General features: G+C 45.8%; 1 protein-coding gene across 8 annotated transcripts in view; it reads left to right on the top strand.

The window, feature by feature from the left end:
* The window catches only part of FRYL (FRY like transcription coactivator), a 268,920-nt gene that overhangs the window by 146,942 nt on the left and 97,128 nt on the right, over positions 1–24,850 (top strand). For all 8 annotated transcript variants that reach the window (XM_075261448.1, XM_075261449.1, XM_075261444.1 and 5 more), the window contains 3 exons: positions 17,191–17,244; positions 22,967–23,106; positions 24,684–24,780. In XM_075261448.1, coding sequence (XP_075117549.1) covers positions 17,191–17,244; positions 22,967–23,106; positions 24,684–24,780 — 291 coding nt within the window. The remainder of the gene's footprint in view (positions 1–17,190; positions 17,245–22,966; positions 23,107–24,683; positions 24,781–24,850) is intronic.

Here is a 24,850-nt window from a genome sequence, read left to right as displayed (position 1 = left end):
AGCCTCTAACCAGCCCAGTTTGGACCAATTAATGGTGGAGGGAGCCTCTAACCACCCCAGTTTGGGCAAATTCATGGTGGAGGGAGCCTCTAACCAGCCCAGTTTGGACCAATTAATGGTGGAGGGAGCCTCTAACCAGCCCAGTTTGGACCAATTAATGGTGGAGGGAGCCTCTAACCACCCCAGTTTGGACCAATTCATGGTGGAGGGAGCCTCTAACCAGCCCAGTTTGGACCAATTCATGGTGGAGGGAGCCTCTAAACAGCCCAGTTTGGGCAAATTCATGGTGGAGGGAGCCTCTAAAAAACCCAGTTTGGACCAATTCATGGTGGAGGGAGCCTCTAATTAGCCCAGTTTGGACCAATTAATTGTGGAGGGAGCCTCTAACCAGCCCAGTTTGGACCAATTAATGGTGGAGGGAGCCTCTAACCACCGCAGTTTGGACCAATTCATGGTGGAGGGAGCCTCTAACCACCCCAGTTTGGACCAATTCATGGTGGAGGGAGCCTCTAAACAGCCCAGTTTGGGCAAATTCATGGTGGAGGGAGCCTCTAACCAGCCCAGTTTGGACCAATTAATGGTGGAGGGAGCCTCTAAACAGCCCAGTTTGGGCAAATTCATGGTGGAGGGAGCCTCTAACCAGCCCAGTTTGGACCAATTAATGGTGGAGGGAGCCTCTAAACAGCCAAGTTTTGGGAAATTCATGGTGGAGGGAGCCTCTAACCAGCCCAGTTTGGACCAATTAATGGTGGAGGGAGCCTCTAACCACCCCAGTTTGGGCAAATTCATGGTGGAGGGAGCCTCTAACCAGCCCAGTTTGGACCAATTAATGGTGGAGGGAGCCTCTAAACAGCCCAGTTTGGGCAAATTCATGGTGGAGGGAGCCTCTAAACAGCCAAGTTTTGGGAAATTCATGGTGGAGGGAGCCTCTAACCAGCCCAGTTTGGACCAATTCATGGTGGAGGGAGCCTCTAAACAGCCCAGTTTGGGCAAATTCATGGTGGAGGGAGCCTCTAAAAAACCCAGTTTGGACCAATTCATGGTGGAGGGAGCCTCTAAACAGCCCAGTTTGGGCAAATTCATGGTGGAGGGAGCCTCTAACCAGCAGAGTTGGGGGAAATCAGGGTGGAGGGAGCCTAGTATTAGCAGAATTGTGCAACGCTTATGGTGGATGAGTATGAGGATGCGGAGGAATTGGAGAGGTTGAGTACAGACATGGAGTTTCATGTTGGGGTGCTTTACACAGGTGGGCACAAAAATGACGGCTCTACCCAGTGGTGGTTCATTTTTATCAAAGTGAGCCGGTCGGCACTCTCAGCTGACAGACGGGTGCGCTTGTCAGTGATGATGCCACCGGCTGCACTGAACACCCTCTCAGATAGGACGCTGGCGGCAGGACAGGACAGCACCTCCAAGGCATATAGGGCAAGTTCAAGCCACAGGTCCAACTTCGACACCCAATACGTGTAGGGCGCAGAGGGGTCGGAGAGGACAGGGCTGTGGTCGGAAAGGTATTCCCGCAACATGCGCCTATACTTCTCACGCCTGGTGACACTAGGACCCTCCGTGGCGGCACTTTGGCGAGGGGGTGCCATCAAGGTGTCCCAGACCTTAGACAGTGTGCCCCTCGTTTGTGTGGACCGGTGAGAACTTGGTTGCCTACTGGAGGAACTGCCCTCCCTGCCGCCAACGTCACATGCTGGAAACATCTCCATCATATTCTGCACCAATTGCCTGTGGCAAGCATTGATGCGATTGGCCCTCCCCTCTACCGGAATAAAAGACGAGATGTTGTTTTTATACCGGGGGTCAAGGATAGCAAAGATCCAGTACTGGTTGTCCTCCATGATTTTGACAATACGCTTGTCGGTTGTAAAGCACCCCAACATGAACTCAGCCATGTCTGCCACAGTGTTAGTTGGCATGACTCCTCTGGCCCCACCGGAAAGTTCAATCTCCATTTCCTCCTCATCCTCCATGTCTACCCATCCGCGCTGCAACAATGGGACGATTCGAAGTTGCCCGGAAGCCTCCTGTATCACCATCACATCATCGGACAACTCTTCTTCCTCCTCCTCCTCCTCCTCCTCCTCCATTAAACGCAGTGAAGCGGACAGATGTGTGGACCTACTCTCCAGCTGTGACGGATCGGATGCTATCCCTAACTCCTCTGTGTGATCTGAGTTATCCCTGATGTCAATCAGGGATTCTCTCAGAACACACAAGAGCGGGATTGTAAGGCTCACCATCGCATCCTCAGAGCTCACCCTCCTTGTGGACTCCTCAAAGACCCGTAGGATGTCACAAAGGTCTCTCATCCATGGCCACTCATGGATGTGAAACTGAGGCAGCTGACTTTGTGGCACCCTAGGGTTTTGTAGCTGGTATTCCATCAAAGGTCTCTGCTGCTCAACCACTCTATTCAACATCTGAAACGTTGAGTTCCAGCGTGTGGGGACGTCGCACAAAAGCCGGTGTTGTGGCACATGCAGGCGTTGCTGGAGAGATTTTAAGCTAGCAGCGGCTACTGTCGACTTGCGAAAGTGGGCGCACATGCGCCGCACTTTCACCAGTAGCTCTGGAACATTGGGGTAGCTCTTTAGGAAACGTTGCACCACTAGGTTGAAGACGTGGGCCAGGCATGGAACATGTTGGAGTCCGGCAAGCTCCAGAGCTGCTACCAGGTTCCGGCCGTTATCACAAACGACCATGCCTGGGCCCAGGTGCAGCGGCTCAAACCATATTGCCGTCTCATCGAGGAGGGCATCCCTCACCTCGGAGGCAGTGTGCTGTCTGTCCCCCAAGCTGATCAGCTTCAGCACAGCCTGCTGACGTCTACCAACGCCAGTGCTGCAACGTTTCCAACTCGTAGCTGGGGTCAATCTAACAGCGGAGGAGGAGGCGGTGGCGGAGGAGGAGGCGGTGGCGGAGGAGGAGGCGGTAGAGGAGGAGGAGGAGGAGGGGGGTGTTCTTCTCGTGTCCCTGCCAGGAATGTTAGGCGGGGAGACGAGGTACACCGGGCCAGTTTGGGAAGCAGTCCCAGCCTCAACTACATTCACCCAGTGTGCCGTCAGTGAAATGTAGCGTCCCTGTCCGCATGCACTTGTCCACGCGTCGGTGGTCAAGTGGACCTTTGTGCAAAGCGCGAAACTAAGGGCCCGCCTGATGTTGAGTGACACGTGCTGGTGCAAGGCGGGGACGGCACACCGGGAGAAGTAGTGACGGCTAGGGACGGCATAGCGAGGTGCCGCAGTTGCCATCAGGTCCAGGAAGGCGGGAGTTTCAACAAGCCGGAACGCCAACATCTCCTGGGCCAGCAGTTTAGCGATGTTGGCGTTCAAGGCTTGCGCGTGTGGGTGGTTAGCAGTGTATTTCTGCCGCCGCTCCAATGTCTGAGAGATGGTGGGTTGTTGTAAAGAAACGCCTGATGGTGCCTTTGATGGTGCAGGAGAAGGAGATAAGACAGGACCAGGGGAGGATGAGGTAGAAGTCAACAAAGTGGCGGAGGCAGATGAAGTGGTGTCCTGGCTCGTCCTCTGGAGTGCATCGCCAGCACAGTCAGCAGTGGCAGTGGCAGAGGCAGGCAGAGGCAGTGGCAGTGGCGTGAACGGCAGTCGGCCTTTGTCCTGCCGTTGCTGCCTGCCACTGATTCCAGTGCTTGGATTCCAAATGACGGCGCATTGAAGTGGTGGACAGGTTGCTCTTCTCAGAGCCCCTAATCAATTTCGAGAGGCAAATTGTGCAGACAACACTATATCTGTCCTCGGCGCATTCCTTGAAAAAACTCCACACCTTCGAGAAACGTGCCCTCGAGGTGGGAGTTTTTCGGGGCTGGGTACGAACTGGAACATCTTGGGAGATTCCGGGTGTGGCCTGGCTTCGCCTAAGCTGCTGACCTCTGCCTCTGCCTCTAGCTACCCTTTTTGGTGCTGCACCTGCCTCAACATCCACACTACTTTCCCCGCTTGACATCCCCCCTGTCCAGGTCGGGTCAGTGTCCTCATCATCCACCACTTCCTCTTCCAACTCCTGTCTCATCTCCTCCTCCCGCACAATGCGCCGGTCAACTGGATGCCCTGACGGCAACTGCGTCACATCATCGTCGATGAGGGTGGGTTGCTGGTCATCCACCACCAAATCGAACGGAGATGGAGGAGACTCTAGTGTTTGAGCATCTGGATACAGATGCTCCTCTGTTAGGTTCGTGGAATCGTGACGTGGAGAGGCAGGTTGAGGGACAATGAAAGGAGCGGAGAACAGCTCTGGGGAGCAGGGACAGTTTGGGTTATTGTTCTGTAAAGCTTCGGAATTTTGGGAGGAAGGAAGACAAGACTGTTGGGTAATAGGAGGAGAGGAGGCAGAGTCTGACTGGCTGCTGGACAATGTGCTGTAAGCGTTCTCTGACAGCCATTGCAAGACCTGTTCCTGGTTCTCGGGCCTACTAAGGTTTGTACCCTGCAGTTTAGTTAATGTGGCAAGCAACCCTGGCACTGTGGAGTGGCGCAATGCTTGCTGCCCCACAGGAGTAGGCACGGGACGCCCTGTGGCTTCACTGCTACCTTGCTCCCCAGAACCATTCCCCCGACCTCGCCCACGGCCTCGTCCACGTCCCTTTCCGGGAGCCTTGCGCATTTTGAATTCCTAGTTAGAAATTGGCACTGTATACCAGTAGTAAAAATTGTGGGTGCACGTAACCCCAATATATTCTTTGAATTCCCAGTCAGACACTGGCACTATATGGCAGTAGCAAGAAATGAGGGTATTTGTATTCCCAATATACTCTTTGAATTCCCAGTCAGACAATGGCACTGTATACCAGTAGTAAAAATTGTGGGTGCACGTAACCCCAATATATTCTTTGAATTCCCAGTCAGAAACTGGCACTATATGGCAGTAGCAAGAAATGAGGGTATTTGTATTCCCAATATACTCTTTGAATTCCCAGTCAGACAATGGCACTGTATACCAGTAGTAAAAATTGTGGGTGCACGTAACCCCAATATATTCTTTGAATTCCCAGTCAGACACTGGCACTATATGGCAGTAGCAAGAAATGAGGGTATTTGTATTCCCAATATACTCTTTGAATTCCCAGTCAGACAATGGCACTGTATACCAGTAGTAAAAATTGTGGGTGCACGTAACCCCAATATATTCTTTGAATTCCCAGTCAGAAACTGGCACTATATGGCAGTAGCAAGAAATGAGGGTATTTATAACCCCAATATATTCTTTGAATTCCCAGTCAGACAATGGCACTGTATACCAGTAGTAAAAATTGTGGGTGCACGTAACCCCAATATATTCTTTGAATTCCCAGTCAGAAACTGGCACTATATGGCAGTAGCAAGAAATGAGGGTATTTGTATTCCCAATATACTCTTTGAATTCCCAGTCAGACAATGGCACTGTATACCAGTAGTAAAAATTGTGGGTGCACGTAACCCCAATATATTCTTTGAATTCCCAGTCAGACACTGGCACTATATGGCAGTAGCAAGAAATGAGGGTATTTGTATTCCCAATATACTCTTTGAATTCCCAGTCAGACAATGGCACTGTATACCAGTAGTAAAAATTGTGGGTGCACGTAACCCCAATATATTCTTTGAATTACCAGTCAGAAACTGGCACTATATGGCAGTAGCAAGAAATGAGGGTATTTATAACCCCAATATATTCTTTGAATTCCCAGTCAGACAATGGCACTGTATACCAGTAGTAAAAATTGTGGGTGCACGTAACCCCAATATATTCTTTGAATTCCCAGTCAGAAACTGGCACTATATGGCAGTAGCAAGAAATGAGGGTATTTATAACCCCAATATATTCTTTGAATTCCCAGTCAGACAATGGCACTGTATACCAGTAGTAAAAATTGTGGGTGCACGTAACCCCAATATATTCTTTGAATTCCCAGTCAGAAACTGGCACTATATGGCAGTAGCAAGAAATGAGGGTATTTGTATTCCCAATATACTCTTTGAATTCCCAGTCAGACAATGGCACTGTATACCAGTAGTAAAAATTGTGGGTGCACGTAACCCCAATATATTCTTTGAATTCCCAGTCAGAAACTGGCACTATATGGCAGTAGCAAGAAATGAGGGTATTTGTATTCCCAATATACTCTTTGAATTCCCAGTCAGACAATGGCACTGTATACCAGTAGTAAAAATTGTGGGTGCACGTAACCCCAATATATTCTTTGAATTCCCAGTCAGACACTGGCACTATATGGCAGTAGCAAGAAATGAGGGTATTTGTATTCCCAATATACTCTTTGAATTCCCAGTCAGACAATGGCACTGTATACCAGTAGTAAAAATTGTGGGTGCACGTAACCCCAATATATTCTTTGAATTCCCAGTCAGACACTGGCACTATATGGCAGTAGCAAGAAATGAGGGTATTTGTATTCCCAATATACTCTTTGAATTCCCAGTCAGACAATGGCACTGTATACCAGTAGTAAAAATTGTGGGTGCACGTAACCCCAATATATTCTTTGAATTACCAGTCAGAAACTGGCACTATATGGCAGTAGCAAGAAATGAGGGTATTTATAACCCCAATATATTCTTTGAATTCCCAGTCAGACAATGGCACTGTATACCAGTAGTAAAAATTGTGGGTGCACGTAACCCCAATATATTCTTTGAATTCCCAGTCAGAAACTGGCACTATATGGCAGTAGCAAGAAATGAGGGTATTTATAACCCCAATATATTCTTTGAATTCCCAGTCAGACAATGGCACTGTATACCAGTAGTAAAAATTGTGGGTGCACGTAACCCCAATATATTCTTTGAATTCCCAGTCAGAAACTGGCACTATATGGCAGTAGCAAGAAATGAGGGTATTTGTATTCCCAATATACTCTTTGAATTCCCAGTCAGACAATGGCACTGTATACCAGTAGTAAAAATTGTGGGTGCACGTAACCCCAATATATTCTTTGAATTCCCAGTCAGAAACTGGCACTATATGGCAGTAGCAAGAAATGAGGGTATTTGTATTCCCAATATACTCTTTGAATTCCCAGTCAGACAATGGCACTGTATACCAGTAGTAAAAATTGTGGGTGCACGTAACCCCAATATATTCTTTGAATTCCCAGTCAGACACTGGCACTATATGGCAGTAGCAAGAAATGAGGGTATTTGTATTCCCAATATATTCTTTGAATTCCCAGTCAGACAATGGCACTGTATACCAGTAGTAAAAATTGTGGGTGCACGTAACCCCAATATATTCTTTGAATTACCAGTCAGAAACTGGCACTATATGGCAGTAGCAAGAAATGAGGGTATTTGTATTCCCAATATATTCTTTGAATTCCCAGTCAGACAATGGCACTGTATACCAGTAGTAAAAATTGTGGGTGTATATAGCCCCAATTCTATTGCTAGGGGACTTGCAGGGTATTTCTGGGGTGAAGGTGGGGGGGCACACCGTTGGAACGGGTATCGGGGTATATATCGGGTATACGGGAATACACTGACAGTGTATTCCATTCAGGATCCTGGGAAAGCTGGGTTGCGGCGATTGAGCCCGTCAGTGCCACGTTACACTGACAAGCTTCTCCCTGGAATTTAGCTCTTACAAGAGCTGTTGGTTGTCTTCTCCTTCCTATCCTAGCCTGTCCCTGCCTACCCAGAATCTAAGCCCTAGCTAGCTGGACGGAAACCTCCGTCCTCGGTGAATTGCAAGCTCAGAATGACGCGAAGCTGGGCGTCGCTGTTCTTTTAAATTAGAGGTCACATGTTTTCGGCAGCCAATGGGTTTTGCCTACTTTTTTCAACGTCACCGGTGTCGTAGTTCCTGTCCCACCTACCCAGCGCTGTTATTGGAGCAAAAAAGGCGCCAGGGAAGGTGGGAGGGGAATCGAGTAATGGCGCACTTTACCACGCGGTGTTCGATTCGATTCGAACATGCCGAACAGCCTAATATCCGATCGAACATGAGTTCGATAGAACACTGTTCGCTCATCTCTAGTAGAATCCCTTTAAATCCACATAAACTAGCAGTATAGATAGGATGCTTTTCATGGGACAACCCCTTTAAATCTAGAGCTCAGTAATAACTCTGTGTTCAGTACACGCCGTCTACATTTCAGACAGGTTTTTCTACAATATTCTCTCTGTCTATTATCTTATCTCTAGTAGTCCTTAGCTAAAAGGTCAGTTTTTAATGATCCACCTTTGATCATCTTCCGATATATCATACATGTCAGGACATTATATTTTTGCAGGACCTTGTATTGGGGCACCTATCTTTCAGGAGTCAGATAGGGCCAAGGTGCGCCTGCTCCATTATCAGGGATCCTCCTGTGTTTGTCGCATTGTGCTGAGTTGCTGATTGTGAAACCTAGAAGATTTACAGACGCTCCTAGATTAATCTTATTATAGGAGATTATTGCAGTTTTAACAGTTCATTCTTTAAAAATGGGAAACTTTTTCGACGTCCTATAAATTATTTTATTTTTTTTCCCTCACGAAATGCTGTGAAGATCTCATGTGTAATGGCTGAAAGGGACACGTACATTCAGGACACCAACCACCATTGGAGATTTATGAACCGTTGATTTAGTTGCCGAAATATCCCTAAAAAACGTCTTTAATAATGCCTTTATACTTGCAGAGCTAATAATGCAACAGATGTAACCCGAACTTCTGCAATTGTTTAAGCTGTTGCAGCGGGATATCTTTTTACAGAAGACAACAAAAGCCAATGAAAAGTCATTGAAAAACCATTCTCAATTACCGTATTTTTCGGACTATAAGACGCACCTAGGTTTTAGAGGAGGAAAATAGGGGAAAAAAATTTTGAAGCAAAAACTGGTAAAATATTTAATATATTGGAGTTGTAGTTTTGCAACAGCTGCAAGGCCACATTGACAGGTGACCCTGCAGCTGTACGGGGATGCATAGAGTGGTTTTTTTTTGCGGGGCCAGAAGTACTTTTTAGTTATACCATTTTGGGGAATGTCTATTGCTTAGATCACTTTGTATTGAAAAAAATCCCGGTGGTTTATGATATATGATTTTCTACTTTTATATATATTCTAGGGACAGGAGGTGATTTAGAACTTTTATTTATTTCATATTTTTATTATATATTTTTAAAGTTTTTTTTTGTTTTTTTTTACTATTTTATTCCCCCCCCCCGGGGGCTTGAACCTGCGGTCACTTGATTGCAAGTCCCATAGACGGCAATACAACTGTATTGCTGTCTATGGGACATTCTGTCTATTAGTATTACGGCTGGTCATAGACCCAGCCGCAATACTAATATATAGCAGTGACCGGCCCGGGAGCCTCATTAGGCTCCCGGCTGTCACCCAAACAGGTCGGCTCCTGCGATATCGCCGCGCAGGAGCCGGCCTGCAACTTCACAGGTACGGGACCGGTGGGGACCGGCCCCGGGGGAGAAGGGGCCGCCAATACGGACCCGGCATCCGCTGTACTAGAGAGGCGGATGCCGGCGAGGGATAGACGCTGGGGCCTGAGACATCGCTACGCTCCTCTGCCCTGCATGAAGCCAGCGCCGGGGGGGACGGAGGAGCGGAATAGCATCACTCCTCCCGCTGCTGGCTTCATGCAGGGCAGAGAAGCGCAGCGATGTCTCAGGCCCCGGCGTCTATTCCTTGCCGGCATCCGCCTCTCTATTACAGCGGGTGCCAGGCGCCACATTCGGACTATAAGACACACCCTTCTTTTCCCCAAAAATTTTTGGGGAAAAAAGTGCGTCTTATAGTCCGAAATATACGAAAAATACTTTTCATTGGTGTTTGTTGTCTTATAACTTATTCTTGTCTTTAGGCTCCTGGGGCTTGCGCTGTTATTCACTGAAGGCTTTGTAATAGGTCATGGATTCTCCGCGCATGCGCCTGAGGTCTCTGCCTAGATATTGCTCTTACAAATGGCACCTCAAAGGCGATCATAAGGTTCTGCTTCTAGTGCACAGATTCCTATTGGCTTCCTTGTACAAAGTAATGGATTTCTCTGTCACCCATGTAGAAGAGGATCCAAGATTGGACAGATCAGGTACTAGTGATCGGGTGAACTCATAAGACCATAGTTCCTAGAAGAAGGCAGACGAATGTTCAGAAGAAGCCATGAGATCAATAAATCTGTGTGTACATACAACCATTCCTATGGGTCTCATTACATCCTTGCGGGCCTCTGTAGCCCTGATGTCAAGAGACTTGGCCTGGCAGCACATTTAATAGCTGAACCCTGTCCAACAAGTTCCCACTTGCTCTAATGTACTAATAACCAGCATGACTTTATAATGACAAGAGAACGGCAATTATCATTTGCTTACAGACGTCGGCCACGTTCACATCGCTCAGGTTTCCATCAGCATTTTTGGTGTGAGTCCGGGACAGAAGTTCCTAGCCACATAGCATTCAATGGAAGCACTGTAGTGGTAATAAACATGCTATGGATGTGCAAATCTGCATGTGTGTTATTATTTCAAGTGCCTAATGTATGTGTGGTGCTTTAAAGGGGATGTCTGTGGGTAGTTTTGTGTAAGGTAGGTGCATAGGTTAGGGTCTGAATCAAACCTTGTGAATGGCTTAGTCCCTTGTCAAGATGCCACCATTTTTCTCAGTATGCGGAGGAGCTCCTTGGACGTTGCCGCTTACCCCTTTGGTGCACTGACAGAACCCTCGTTACTCTGAAGAACTAATTTTCATGTTGACAAAAGCAACAATATCTCAAAGGCACAGATTGACATTGGGGAGACTCAGGTTAGGGTCACCTGAATCTGTGTGGCTGGGCTCTAGTGACACTCCCTTTAAAAGTGACTAAAAATGGGTAAAATAGGAAAAGAAGCCCACTGTTCCCATGAGTCCCCCGTCAGTGTCTAATTCCTACTCCCCCCTCATAACACACTGGATATCACTTTTCAGTCAATGACCAGCTGAGCAGGCATTTCCTATGTGCAGAGACGGGATCTAGAAACAGAAACCAGGGTGGACCCGGGCAACATCAGGAACAAGATGGGCTCGGACTCTGTGCGACACCTGAACCCCACACAGATCAGCTTTTCTAGCAGCCTATACAAGGATTACGAGCAGCATTGCAATCCACCAGAAGCACCACTATGCAAATTAATTAAATTAAATAAATTTTAACTCATTCCGTGCCATTTTCCATGCACATGTAAGGTCTTTTTACAGAAGCAGATCAGGATCCCTGCACAAGTTCTGATGGATCGTATAGGAAATTGATTGATACACTTGGTGATCATTTTTGCTGTCGGCACACCCCATTTACAAAAAAAATATTATGCCCACATAAAAGATGTCATCACCATAAAACAATCTTTAGGAACAAAGGTTTGTACAAACAATCATGTGTGCTATCGTCGCTCCTTGTTCAAGGACCATTTGTGACAGCAAATATACCATAAAGATTTGACTCCACTTCAGAAACCTTGACTTGGGTGAGGAAGGGGCAGTCCGTCCCGCATAGTCTTACTGTGAGTGAGATTTGATTTTCGGGAGGGGGTTTATTCTCTAAGTGAACAGGGGCAGCATGGTGGCTCCGAGTATTGCACTGTTACTTTGCAGCACTGGAGTCACTTGAATGGGGGCCATACATACATGGCGGAGCTACAATAGTGTGTTATGGCCACTACGCCGTCCGCTTCTAGCCCCGTATACTGTACAGATATCAGCTAGTTGAGAGTCGGACACTTGGGACTCCATTACCCGTCTCATTTTGATGACTTTTGGACAACCCCTATCTCTTGGGTAATGGGACACCATATCCTGTCATTCATTTCGATGGCCATAATTTCTCTTCATTGCCTCATGTAATGGCACCATAGCATACATTACCATGACAGTAAAACACTGGTGAATTTTTCAGTAGCCCAGAATGGTGATGGATGCGCCTGCCAATTACCCAGGTCGAAGGTTACGTTGCGAGCAGGCCATTAATGGGTCATTATACCGCCATCGCAGTATTTTTCGCGTGACGAACTCTGCGCGCTTGATCTTGCTGTATAAACAATATCTAATAGATCCCTTGAGCGGCGGGTTGTGTGCAGCACACAGCACATTAGGCAAGTAATGCAGCCTTTTGTTTCCTCTGATGCAAGCACATTATCTCAGCCCTTCCTTAAAGACAGCTCTAGGGAGATGTCAGCCTTCCTGTGTTGTACTTCTTATTTATTTATCAATCCATCTTAAGTTGGAGTCAGTGGTTTTCTCATTGATGGCCTTCAAATTGTGTGCACGCTTCTTAGATGGCGGCTTTGTGCGTAATGGCGAGGATTGACACCGCCGTAATTATGGCGTCTAGTAAAGATCACAATATTATTGGATTATTTGGCAAGTAGACAGAACATATCAGTCTCGAGGAACCTTCTTTACATTTTTTGCCTTCAATGAAGCTTTGTTTGGCCAACCCAGATTTCATGTACGGTAGTAATTTTGTCACCCTTGTGCGTCAGGTTTTCTATCCAGTCTGTAACTTTGTTCCCTTCTTATTGGCTTTATCTGTCAATGGTAAATATGATACAAAACAGGATCTTTACTTGATCCTTTTATCTCAATCCTGATCTAGCTCCATTACTAGTTGACTTTGCTACAGTATATAATGGTGCCCATACACCTTAAAGAGAACCTTTAACCACCTCCAATAAGTCCAGCCTCATTTAATAGTTCCTGCTCCACTGATTCTGGCACAGTTGGAATTTTTTACCAGCCCTCACCATTCCTGAGCAATCAGTGCCGTTAGTTTTGGTGCCTGATGTACTATTTAGGCTTTGTACTGTCGGGAGGGCGGAGTCAGGCAGCAGCAGACAAGGAGTGTGATTCTGAGCTCTGACACTGGCCACCTCTGATTGGAGCTCTGAATCACGCCCCCTGCCTGACACCACCCACTTGATATTACAGCTTAAATAGCACATCAGGCACCAAAACTTACTGTGTTTGTTGCTCAAGAATGGTGGGGGCTAGAGAGAAGAATTCCAACTGTGGATCAGTAGAGCGGTGTCTATTAACAGATGCTAAGTAGAGATGAGTGAGTAGTATTCGATCGAGTACTACGGTATTCCAAATACTCGTACCCGATCGAGTACCACTCGCTATTCGAATGGAAAAATTTGATGCAAAACCAGCGTTGATTGGCCGAATGCTATACAGTCGGCCAATCAACGCTGGTTCTTCTCCTACCTTTAGAAGTCTTCTCCGTGCAGCGTCCCCGCAGCGTCTTCCGGCTCTGAATTCACTCTGCCAGGCGTCAGGCCTGGGCAGATCTGACTGGGCTACAAGAAAATGGCCGCTTTGACTGTAAGCGGCCATTTTCTTGTAGTGCGGGCATGCGCAGTCATCTCTGCCCAGGCCCGATGCCTGGCAGAGTGAATTCATTGCCGGATGACGACGTACGGACGCTGCGCAGAGAAGACTTCTCGGAGAATCCAGCCCGACCCTCACTCGTGGACTTGGTAAGTTCAGTTTGATTGAATATTTCCTACCCCTGAAACGAGCATTTTTCCCCCATAGACTATAATAGGGTTCGATATTTGAGTAGTCAAATATTGAGGGGCTACTCGAAACGAATATCGAATATCGATTATTTAACTACTCGCTCATCTCTAATGCTAAGAACTAGAATTGGTGGAGGTGGTGAAAGGTCTTTAAGTAGTCGTCAAGCTATTACTAACTTTATGTATCCTGGAAACATGCAGAAAGAAAGAAAAAAATTCACGTGTTCTCCTATTCCATTGTGGTCACAGCATATTGTATTATTTAAGTACAAGTCTGAACAAAGCCTTAGCCTGGAGATAGCATGGAAAAGGCGAGTTGGGAAGGGATCAGTGGGGACTCATCACCGCTACCTGTTTTGTCTGAAGCTTTCAGCTTGTCTCCAGAACATAAAGCTATTCTCCTACATGCAACGGTAGAAGGATTGCTTACGCATTTCCATTGTTTTCTATCCTCCTGGAAATGCTGAAATTTTAATATACCAGCATTTGCCTAGGACTGTTCTCAAGTGCTTGGGAATATTTTAACCTTCAGGCTATGCAGACTTTGTATGAGAGGACGTCACAAGGTATAAGCAGAAAAATCCAATATCTGTTTATTTTTAGTATTGTTTGCATTGCAGCTATACTGCTGGCCTGGTACAATGATCTGGTTACTGTGCAGCAGTGCAGAGGCAGCAGAATATTCTCCGGATACCGCAGGCTCTGGCAGCAGTGACCTACAAGGCTCATGGTTACTCAAACTATGGCGTAGCTTCTGCTATCCCGCACGAGCCAAAGCGCAATGAATGTTGTGGATTATTATTATTTTGTACTTGCAATATTGCGGTATTAACGTTTATTTGTCTGTTACCACGCATTCACTTGTCACTTTGACAGAATGCGGATTCTTGGGACACGTCACCATCTCTCAGCACCTTCTTTGTCTGCAGATGGCCGCTATTCCCTCCGACATATGCTCACCTTCACATTTCTACTCATGCTATCTTATACAGTCCATGGTGCGGATATACCGTATATACTCGAGTATAAGCCGACCCGAATATAAGCCAAGGCCCCTAATTTTACCACAAAAAACTGGGAAAACTTATTGACTCGAGTATAAGCCGAGGGGGGAAATGCAGCAGCTACTGGAAAATTTCAAAATTGAAATGGTCGGAGTTTTTGGGTGCAGTAGGTGCTGGGGAGGGGGTGTTTGGTTGTCTGTCTGCCCCTTCCCTGAGCTTGAGGACTGAGTTTTTTTTCCCCCACGTGGAATTCAGTCTGGCTGACTATAGGGGATCTGCAATGCTCCTATTAACCCCTTCCTGACGGAACAGGAGCACTGCAGATCCTCTATATTCAGTAGACACAGGGATACCTAATGTGTTTGTATTGCTGACTCGAATATAAGCCGAAGGGGGCTTAGATTATGCATGACCTGCTAAGAATTCTGGGAAAGGAGAGAACTTGCTCTACCGCAACCTTTTGGAAGGTAGCCCTCTATAGAGCAAGGTCTGGTTTTCCTGAAACCTAATGGCATGATCCGGGAATTAAACAAAGCAAGAATATCTCCTCCAAAGGAGTAGAGGATCCCATCTGCAGACAGCTGTTTTGAGGTTATTGCCTGTCAATACTTTGAGCAGAGCAGACTGCGCAGGCACACAGGCCACGGGAAAACGGCTGCTAACAATACTGTGCAAGCGGCCATTTTCCTGTGACCTGTGCGCCCGCGCAGTCTGCTCTGTCTGAGGCCTAGAAGTTACGAGCCTGCGCCGGAAGAAGACATTGAAGATGACGCTGCGGACGAAGAAGGAGGCGGCGCTTGGAGACACTTCTCTGGCAGCGGTGGGGGCGCCCTCATTGCTGTTTGAGTGCTGGGGCCCGCCCCCATCACTGCGAGAGAAATCATTTGCATACCGGTAAAAACCGGTATTTCTAAGGAACGGCGCGGCGGAGACCACGTCTAAAGGTAAGAGACGAATAGCCTTTCTAAAGCCTATTCCGACGACTTACCCACAAAAAAATGGTTTTATTGGTAGAACCCCTTTAAACCAAAAGGAGGTACCTTCCAAAAGGTGGTGCTAGAGCATGGAGGACTTATTTGCAGATCCCTTTTATTTATCTTTAGGTTATAGCAGGCCATGCACATTAGATATAAAAGAAGGTTGATAGTTTAACCAAAAAGACAGCAGGGAATTGTGCCGTGGCCCAGGAGAGGTGAGTAACTCTGGGTTTTTTTGTTGGATCCGAAGAAACCCCTGAGTATAACAGCAGTAACAGATCGGCCATGAGACAATTCTCGCCGGGTTCGCCCAGCCCGGATTCTTACTCTGCAACATTTTTTTCCCTTGTTTTCCTAAAATATTTGTACAGTACTCTGTGTGTGTGTGTGTGTGTGTGTGTGTATATATAGATGGATAGATGTAGATAGATAAATAGATGGCGCTGGATAGACAGACAGGTCCAGTGGCCCTATATACTGCTTAGCTCCTTAGCTGCTATGGACTCCTAGTATATCTTCTCTTCTCAGCATATGTGTGTCTACGTCTGTAATATATTACTGTGTATTATCCTGTATCTGTATTACTAGGCTGCTGTAACATACTGAAATTTCCCCAATGTGGGACTATTAAAGGATTATCTTATCTTATCTTATACCTTACCTTTTTGATCATCATGCCCACACAGCACTACAGTGAGCACTATTTATGTATATATTCACATTTGTAAATCTGTTACATTCCCATTTACAACAATGTTTTCCATTCTGCTTGTATTTCGAGTCTTTGCCATCCCTTATTAGACATCCGGACTTGTCACTTTCCCTTGAAGGTTACTCTGCAGTTTCTCTCTGCGTGTTTAGGGCGTCTAGAAGGATATGGTGATCCGGTGTGTTCAGGCGCAGATAACAGCGTGTGGTCGTAGACGATTTACCAGTTACAGTCGTAGTAAAAGTTTCCACTTTCACTTCTCACATATTTGTGTATCGCTTTACGGAAGGGACACGTCCAAAGCAATGACTCCCTGTTTGTCATCTACTCTTCTGTGCTAAAAATACATCTTATAAGAAGAGCTGCAGATCATTTACACAGGGAATGGAAATGTTACGGCGGGTGCTCAGGCCTCGGGGTATAGGAAATAAAGCGGTGTGCTTGTAATAATGTTTTATTGCTGAAAAATGCCCTTTTCTCCATTTATCAGCATCTTCTCCTCCTGCAACGGATCATTCACTTCCAAGTCACTGTCTTATAGGGCTTTTCTGGTCTCATGTGCGTCTTTCATTCTGATGTGATATCCTCAGGATAGGTCATCAGTATCTGAATGTTGGGGTCACTTAGAATTATTTCTCTATCCCTCGCCATTCCTGAGCAGTCAGTGCAGTTAGTTCTGGTACCTGGCATGGTAATTAACCTCTCTATGGTCAAGTGGGTGGTGTCAGGCAGGAGCAGACAAGGCGGCATCCCTTGTTCTTTGACACTATACAATCACATCCATTACCTGCTCCTCCCACTTGACCTGTGTCAGACACCAAGACTAACTGGATTCAACACTAGTGGGGGCTAGAGAAAAATTCCAACTGTGCCAAAATCGGTGGAGCAGCAACTGTTAAAGGGTACGACAAACCGAGGATGGGGAAAGGTCCTCTTTTGGTTTTGATGCTTCTCTTTCTTCCTACTCACTTCTGACTTTTTCTGTTTCCAGGAGAAGCTCCTATCCAGGTCTCTTCAGAGAGGTGAAGATTTTCAGTTTGACCAGGTGAGTGTTACATCTGGCCAGAAGGTTTTATGGCTTATATGTTGTATGGTGGTGTGAATGAAGTGAAGGGTTACTAGAAGGATGGCTGTGTAAAACTTAGGCCTGGGTCGTGCTTTAGATGTGTTTTAGAATTTGATCACATATTTGTCATTTAATAATCTTTTATTATAACCATATACGTCACATGTTGCGTCGTAACTCCATTTGCAATGTGTTGTATAGGAAATACTTGTGTAGCCTAAGCAACTGAAAATAACCTACCGTATATACTCGAGTATAAGCCGACCCGAATATAAGCCGAGGCCCCTAATTTTACCATAAAAAACTGGGAAAACTTATTGACTCGAGTATAAGCCGAGGGGGGAAATGCAGCAGCTACTGGAAAATTTCAAAAATTAACATGGTCGGAGTTTTTGGGTGCAGTAGTTGCTGGGGAAGGGGAGGGGGTGTTTTGGTGTCTGTCTGCCCCTTCCCTGAGCTTGAGGACTGTTTTTTTTTTTTTTTTCCCCCCACTTGGAATTCAGCCTGGCTCAATATAGGGGATCTGCAGCCCTCCTATTAACCCCTTCCTGATGGAACAGGAGCACTGCAGATCCCCTATATTCAGTAGACACAGGGATACCTAATGTGTTTGTGTGTCACAGTCATTTCCTACTTTTATATGTATTCTAGGGAAAGGAGGGATTTACAACTTTTATTTACTTTATTTTTTTTATTATATATATTTTTTTAAAGCTTCTTTTTTTTCACTATTTTATGAGAGATTCTATACATTACTATTCCGGCTGGTCATAGACACCCCCCCCCCCCCAAATAAAAAAAAAAAAAATATATATATATATATATATATATATATATTATATATATATATGTAATAAATTAAAAAAAAATGCTGACTTGAGTATAAGTCAAGGGGGACTTTTTCAGCACAAAACTGTGCTGAAAAATTCGGCTTATACTCGAGTATATACGGTAATAGATAGAAAGGTTTTTCATGTTGATGCTGTGAACATAATTGCACTTAGAAGCGTGAGCTCATCTCTGAGTACATACTGATTTGTGTGGATGTATGAGCGACGTACAGTATAACAAGGAAGGAGAAACATACTGCCAAGAGCTCCGCTAAAGGACAGGCAGCCATGATAGGTATTCACTGTTTCTGCAGTTGCTTCTCTAATGTGACCCAATGGGCTGACATAATAAAATAGCCATTTAACTAATAATGCCATGGCCTTATCGCAGACAGGCATTTCCCTGAAGTACGGCGTCACTTTTAGGCTGGTCTTACACGACCGTAGTTTTGCACCGCAAATGTTCCGCAATTGCGGGTTCAAAATTGCGGACCATTTACGGTCCCATAATTTTCTGTGAGGCCTCTTACACGATCGTAGATTTTGTCAGTGGTGTGGCGTGCCGCAACCGTGGTCCGGACAGTATACCACATGTCCGTAATGGCCATGCTTTTACGGCATGGCACTGAAGGTCCAATAGAAGTCTATGGGCGCGTGCATTTTTGCGGATATACACTGAACATACATCAGTGTATATCCGAAATTGCGGATATCAACATGTGTGTTTTGTTTTTTGCGGATCCGCATAATACTGATACACACGGAACGTTGCGGATGCACTTTGCGGATGTCTGCGGAATTAATTTTTAAAGTGAAATTTGTGTTGCGGATCAGCAAAAACCACTACGGTCGTGTAAGACCAGCCTAAATTGGGACATCAGAACTTCTGCCATGTAAATATTTGTCAAATAACAATTCTGGGGCATCTTTTCTTCAGACTCAGCATTGTGCTGTTCCTTTTGTTACTCCACCTACAAATTTAGGAATGAATTGACAACTGGGTGTTACCAGATGAGGAAGTGGTGCAATCGACGCTAATAGTATCAAACTGTAGGGACACACCCCTTTGGCAATTGCAGTGGTAACACCCAGTTGTCAAATTATTCAACAGCACATAAGGACTTTTTTTTTATATCATGGCTTGTGCGCTAGAGAACTGGTGGACAAGCCATGAAAAATAGTCGCAATTTTTTTTTTTTTTTTGCACAAGTCAAAATTTAAGCACAAAGATTTTGAGTTTTTTGCACCCTGAAAGGGGGTGTGGCCGTCAGTCCCTCAGATTTATCATCAGTCACACCAATGTTTTTTGGGCATAGAGGATGTCATAAATTTACACCAGCGAGAAGCTGGCTTCTGTTTCAGCACTCGAACCCCAGAGGATGGCAAGGCGGGTAATTTTTCATAAATTCGGTGCAAATGCTAGCGGGGTGGAGATTGTTAAGAAAAGCGTTAGAAGCACTGGGCCTACCCTGTTTCCAAAATAATCTCATGACAGGAGAGATGACTGGTATTACGTAACTTGTTTTCGGCCCTCCTCCCTCCCTACATGCGGAGTTGTAGGCACGTGCCCCGTGTCCATTAGTACAGTCTGCAGGTGCCAATAATGGTTTGGCCCGGAATGTCATTACTTTCCCCTTTTCAGCGGCGCGGCTTGCGTTCTATCAATTAACCTGGCGGTGCGGGGTTTGTTTGGGATGGCTTTGTGAGTTGTGCCTTTGCCAAGCTGAGCTAGCAGTAATGAGGAGGATCATTGTTGGAGCGTCCACTTAGCGTTGGCTCATTTTGTTAACCGTTTCCCCTAAACATTTTTAGATTTGGAGTGCCAATAAAAGATGTGTTTAGACTAGTGCCAGCATCTTCTAGTAAATATAGATAATACGCAGAGCCGTCTTCATGGAAGGAGGCAGAGGAGGAGTAGTAAGTGTTTATGGCGGCCAGGAGCCTGGAATGCATCACTCAGCAGTCAGCTTTTACGCTTCTCTGGTCCTAAATACAAATTAAAGAAGAATGTGGTGAAGAACAGGACGTCTCCGCCGCGGCCGCTCCTCTGCTAGTCATCCGCTTAATGCCCCGTAATGTTCTGTTCTTCATAAAGCTTCACTTCAGAAATCTCAAGGCAGTATCCCGCTGAGCACCTCTTAAAAGTAGCCCGTGTGGATTCTTTGTGGATAAATCATTTGGAGGAGACCATTTAGTGGGTTCGGCGGTGCCATTGACATTTTATTGTATAAAAGGCCTATTTTGTACACCCATTGGGGGGAATTCTGAGTTAAAGGGGTTTCCCAGGCTAAATAATGGATGACCTATCCTTAGGCTAAAGAATCAATTCAACATCGGCAGGGGTTTAGCACCCAGGCCCCTGGCGGATCAGCTGCTTGAAGTGACTGCATCATTCACATGAGCGTCGCAGCCTCTTCGGTACTTGCTATATATTTGTGCAGCGTCTGAGCTTATAGTTCAGCCCGTCCATGGAACTGGGACGTACCATCACATGGTCTGGGAAGCAGAATAGGACTGGGGAGCCCCCTGCCGCTTCAACCAGCTAATCCATGGGGGGCCCAGGTGGCAGACCCTGCAGGTCTTCAGTTGACCTATCCATGAAGAAATTGGTCATTCAAATAGCTCCATAAACTCCTATTTCATGGCGGTTTTTCACGTGTGTGAATAAGGCCGTATCCCTGTAGCTACTGTTTTAGGAGCATGCAGAAAATGCAACAGACTGAGACACAATGAGGACAAGACTATGTCCTGTGTATTCTGTGTATTTATACAGGCAGTAATAGTATGTGTAGTATTGTTTGCATGTGCTCAGTATACGGTGGTATCTGATGACGTGTGCCTAGGGATTATTATCTTTATATGAACTATTTAGTGTTCTGTGTTACAGTATTATTAGCCCAGACCAGGGGTGGGCAATTAATTTTCCCATGGGGCCACATGAGAAATTGTAACAGTTCTAGAGGGCCATGCGCACCGTGGCAAACTTAGCTCCACCCACTTCTCTGCTGACTCCGCCCATTCTTAATCATTTTTCCATGTACCCCACAAAGTAAAATCCTCCTACAGTCACCCTAACATTATACATTATAACATTGTCCCGCAGTATTAAGTCCCTCTCCTTGTGCCCCAGTATAAATCAGCAGAAACTAGAGGGGACATTAAACTGGGGCAGCTGGAGGGGGACATTAAACTGAGGGCAACTAGAGGCAGACATGTCCCCCTCCAGCTACCCCCCATGGTTTAATATCCTCCTCCATCTGCCCCCTAGTTTATTGTCTCCCCTCCATGTGCATTCAGTGTAACTGCCCCCTACATCTGCCCCTAGTCCCCCCTCTTGCTCACACATGCTGTCTCTTCTCTCTTTATCATTCAGCATCCCCCATTGCCGTCAGCTTGCAGCAAGCACACAGTCCCGTGTGGCTCCGCCCACTAACGAGTCATAGCCTATCCTGGTGATAGGCTGTGATGACATCATCACAGGTCCTTGAAAAAACTTCCACTAGCTATGCGGGCTGGACAGAACAAGGCAGAGGGCCGGATGTGGCCCACGGGTCATACATTGCCCAGGTCTGGACTAGACCATAACAAGCTATATTGTGTGAATATTAACTATTATCACCAATACTGATACACTCTTCCACTTGATAAGTCCAATGTATCTACTAAAGATTGGCACTTGCTACAAATATAATTCTTATGCTTGGGATCAACATTATGGTACCTTTTGACTCTTTAAGGGTTACTCCTATATGGGACATTGACGGCATAGAGACAAGATTTGCTATAAACATGCGGGTCCTATTCATTTCTGGATAACATTTGCGATCTGCAGATACTATTGTGCTCTTCTAGCACCAAGGGGGGGGGGGGGGGATATAGCATTACTGAAACATACTGTTTGCAGAAACAATCCATGACTAACGTTTATCACTTTGAGGGTTGTAAATCTAGAGATTGCACCAGCAACGTTCCTCTACCAGTTGGCTTTTGTACCCCAAGACCTTCACATACTACTTATAGGAAGGCTTAAAATAATGTCTATTTGGCCAGGGATCCAGTGGAGATTCCCTAATTGGGTCCCCGATCTTCCTGACCTTTGACCCACACTGTGTCAGCCAATCAGGCTTCAGACTACGTGATGTGCCGGCTCTGATTCCAGTCTGAAGCCAGCAGTGATAGACTCAGGAAAGGCCTTGGCTGCCATTCATCGATATTGGAGAACCAGCGTTGCAAGACTGGGGAATGTCCCATCGCAGTTACATCAAACTTCAACTACATCCCTTTATTCTCCGTTCTCAGTGGAGTATTCGGGCAGCTCACATACTGCGCCATTCTTTTCAGTGGGTAAGCACTGTACTTTGGCTTTCTCCGGGTCTACCATTGAAATGAATGGAGTGGTTCACTGCCTGACGACCGCTCCATTCAGAACCGAGAACAAAACTCCCTCATTCTTTTAATTTTCTATGAATAGGAGATAGCTTGTTAAGATGGGAATACTTCTTTAAGAATGAGGCCACGTGTTGCAGAATAGCTGTATTTTTTTGTTACAGATTTTACGGTTTTTGTTTTATTTGAGCCAAAGCTAAGAGCATCATCACCCTTCTCCTAAATCCACTCTTGGCTTTGGGTCAAAAAACACAACAATATCTGCAATAAAAAAATGCAGTTTTCTACAGCACGGGACCTCAGCCTCATACTAAGACGGTGTGTGAACACATCCTTGCTGCCACAAAAACTAAGGTGCAGAATTCTGAATAAAAAACTTTTGGAGAAATCCTTTCTTATACCGAACAAGTACAATGTAGTAATAATAATAAAAGTCTGTTCTAAGGTTTCTATGTCCTTACCAATGGTGTTGTGTGTCTTTGCAGGTGATAAGCTGTATGAGCTCTGTAGCAGAGCACTGTCTCCCCTCATTACTCCGCACCTTGTTCGACTGGTATAAGCGCCAAAATGGAACCGAAGATGAATCCTACGAGTACAGGCCTCGGTCTAGCACAAAATCAAAAGGGTAATACAATCTTTAATATAATGACCATTTTACGCTAGGTTCACACCTGTCTTCGGGTTTGCGCTCCCCAACCTAATCTGCTTAGACTGTAATGGAGTCTGCTAGGTTTCCTCCCGAAAAGGGCAAAAAATGTGGAGACAAAAGCGCTGCTGGCAGTTCTTCTATCTCTGCATTTTTTTTAAGCGGGTTCAGGGATGGAAACCACAAACAGAGTTCAAGCGCTGGTGTGGACACAGCCATAAATCACTGCATTTAGAAATGACATGTCCAAATCTTCTATTAGGGCTTTTGGAGGTCATAGAGGGGGTCACCTGCTCAGGTTCCCCTGCTATTTGACAGTGACTTTCATTTAGGACTTGCCTTCCTTATATTACTTGGACAAGTATTCATATAATACTGTAACAATCCTTTCCTTGCACTGGTTGCTGCAGAAGAAATACTTGACTGGCCGTGGCCTACTTGTGTAGCGCTAACATATTCCAAAAATCTTTACGGACAGTCACTATCCCATATAGGGCTCACAATCTAAATTCCCTATCAGTATGTATTTAAAGGGGTATTCCCATGTCCCTTGCTCACCAGTCTTCACCACTGCAAAGACTTCTTTCTTCCTGGTTTTCGACGTCAATTGGTGGGCGGAGTTTCATATGCAAAACCATACTGTCCGACTACCTCCAGTTTAGCTCCGCCCCCAAATTAGCGTGTAGCTCCGCCCACCACATAGCGTGATCCTATGGGACGACTGAAGGGCCTGTGATGTCATCAAAGGTCCTATAACACTTGGATTTAGCTTGTTCTATATAGAGTCGGCTAAATCCTAGTGGGCTAAGGGACCAAGTCCTTCTATCCACTAGCTTTTAGCCCGCTCTATATAAGAAAGCTCAATCCTAGTGAGCAGAGGGACCAGGTCCTCTAGCCCACTAGGATTTAGACGGTTTTATATAAGAAAGCAGCACTCATTTCCCCTCCTTTATCTGAGAGCAGGAAGCTAGGTCACATGTGCGGTGCAGACACAGGAACAGCTACAGACACAGGCTCACTCCCGTGTACTTAGCCCCTCCCCCCAAGAGCAGGAAACTAGGTAACGTGTGGTGCAGACACAGGAACAGCTACAGACAAAGACTCACTCCCCCGCACTTAGCCCCTCCCCCTCTGAGAGCAGGAAGCTACATCACTTGGGAAATGAGCAGATAATCCCAAGGGCCATAGAAACGCAGTGTCAACAATAAAGTGAATAAATTAAGATAATGGACAAACAAAGCAGTTTTGCTGAACCAGTGTATTTAGGAAAAGTCTTAAATCCACATTAACGAGCAGTATAGATAGGATCCTTGTTATGGGACAACCCCTTTAAAGTGTGGGAAGAAACCAGAGTATCCAGAAGAAACCCACACAACCACTGAGAGAACATACAAACTCCTTACAGATCTTGTCCTTGGTTGGCTTTGAACCTAAGACTCCAATGCTGCAAGGCAACACCATGCTGTCCATGTTAGAAACCTATAAGAAACGGATTGCTGCAGCAGCCAGAATTTAAGGGAATTTTGCAATAATACATGTTCTCTTTGTTTTCCCAGAGACGAACAACAGCGAGAAAGAGACTACTTACTTGAAAGAAGAGACCTGGCTGTAGACTTTATTTTTTGTTTAGTATTGGTAGAAGTCCTAAAACAGGTAAAACCCTGTTCTGTCTGCATTTTTCTAGGTGATATTCTGTCCTGCGCTGTATCCTTCTACGTACAGT

The sequence above is a fragment of the Leptodactylus fuscus genome, chromosome 1 (assembly GCF_031893055.1).
Source record: "Leptodactylus fuscus isolate aLepFus1 chromosome 1, aLepFus1.hap2, whole genome shotgun sequence".
Lineage (NCBI taxonomy): Eukaryota > Metazoa > Chordata > Amphibia > Anura > Leptodactylidae > Leptodactylus > Leptodactylus fuscus.
This window is presented reverse-complemented; position numbering and strand designations above follow the sequence as displayed.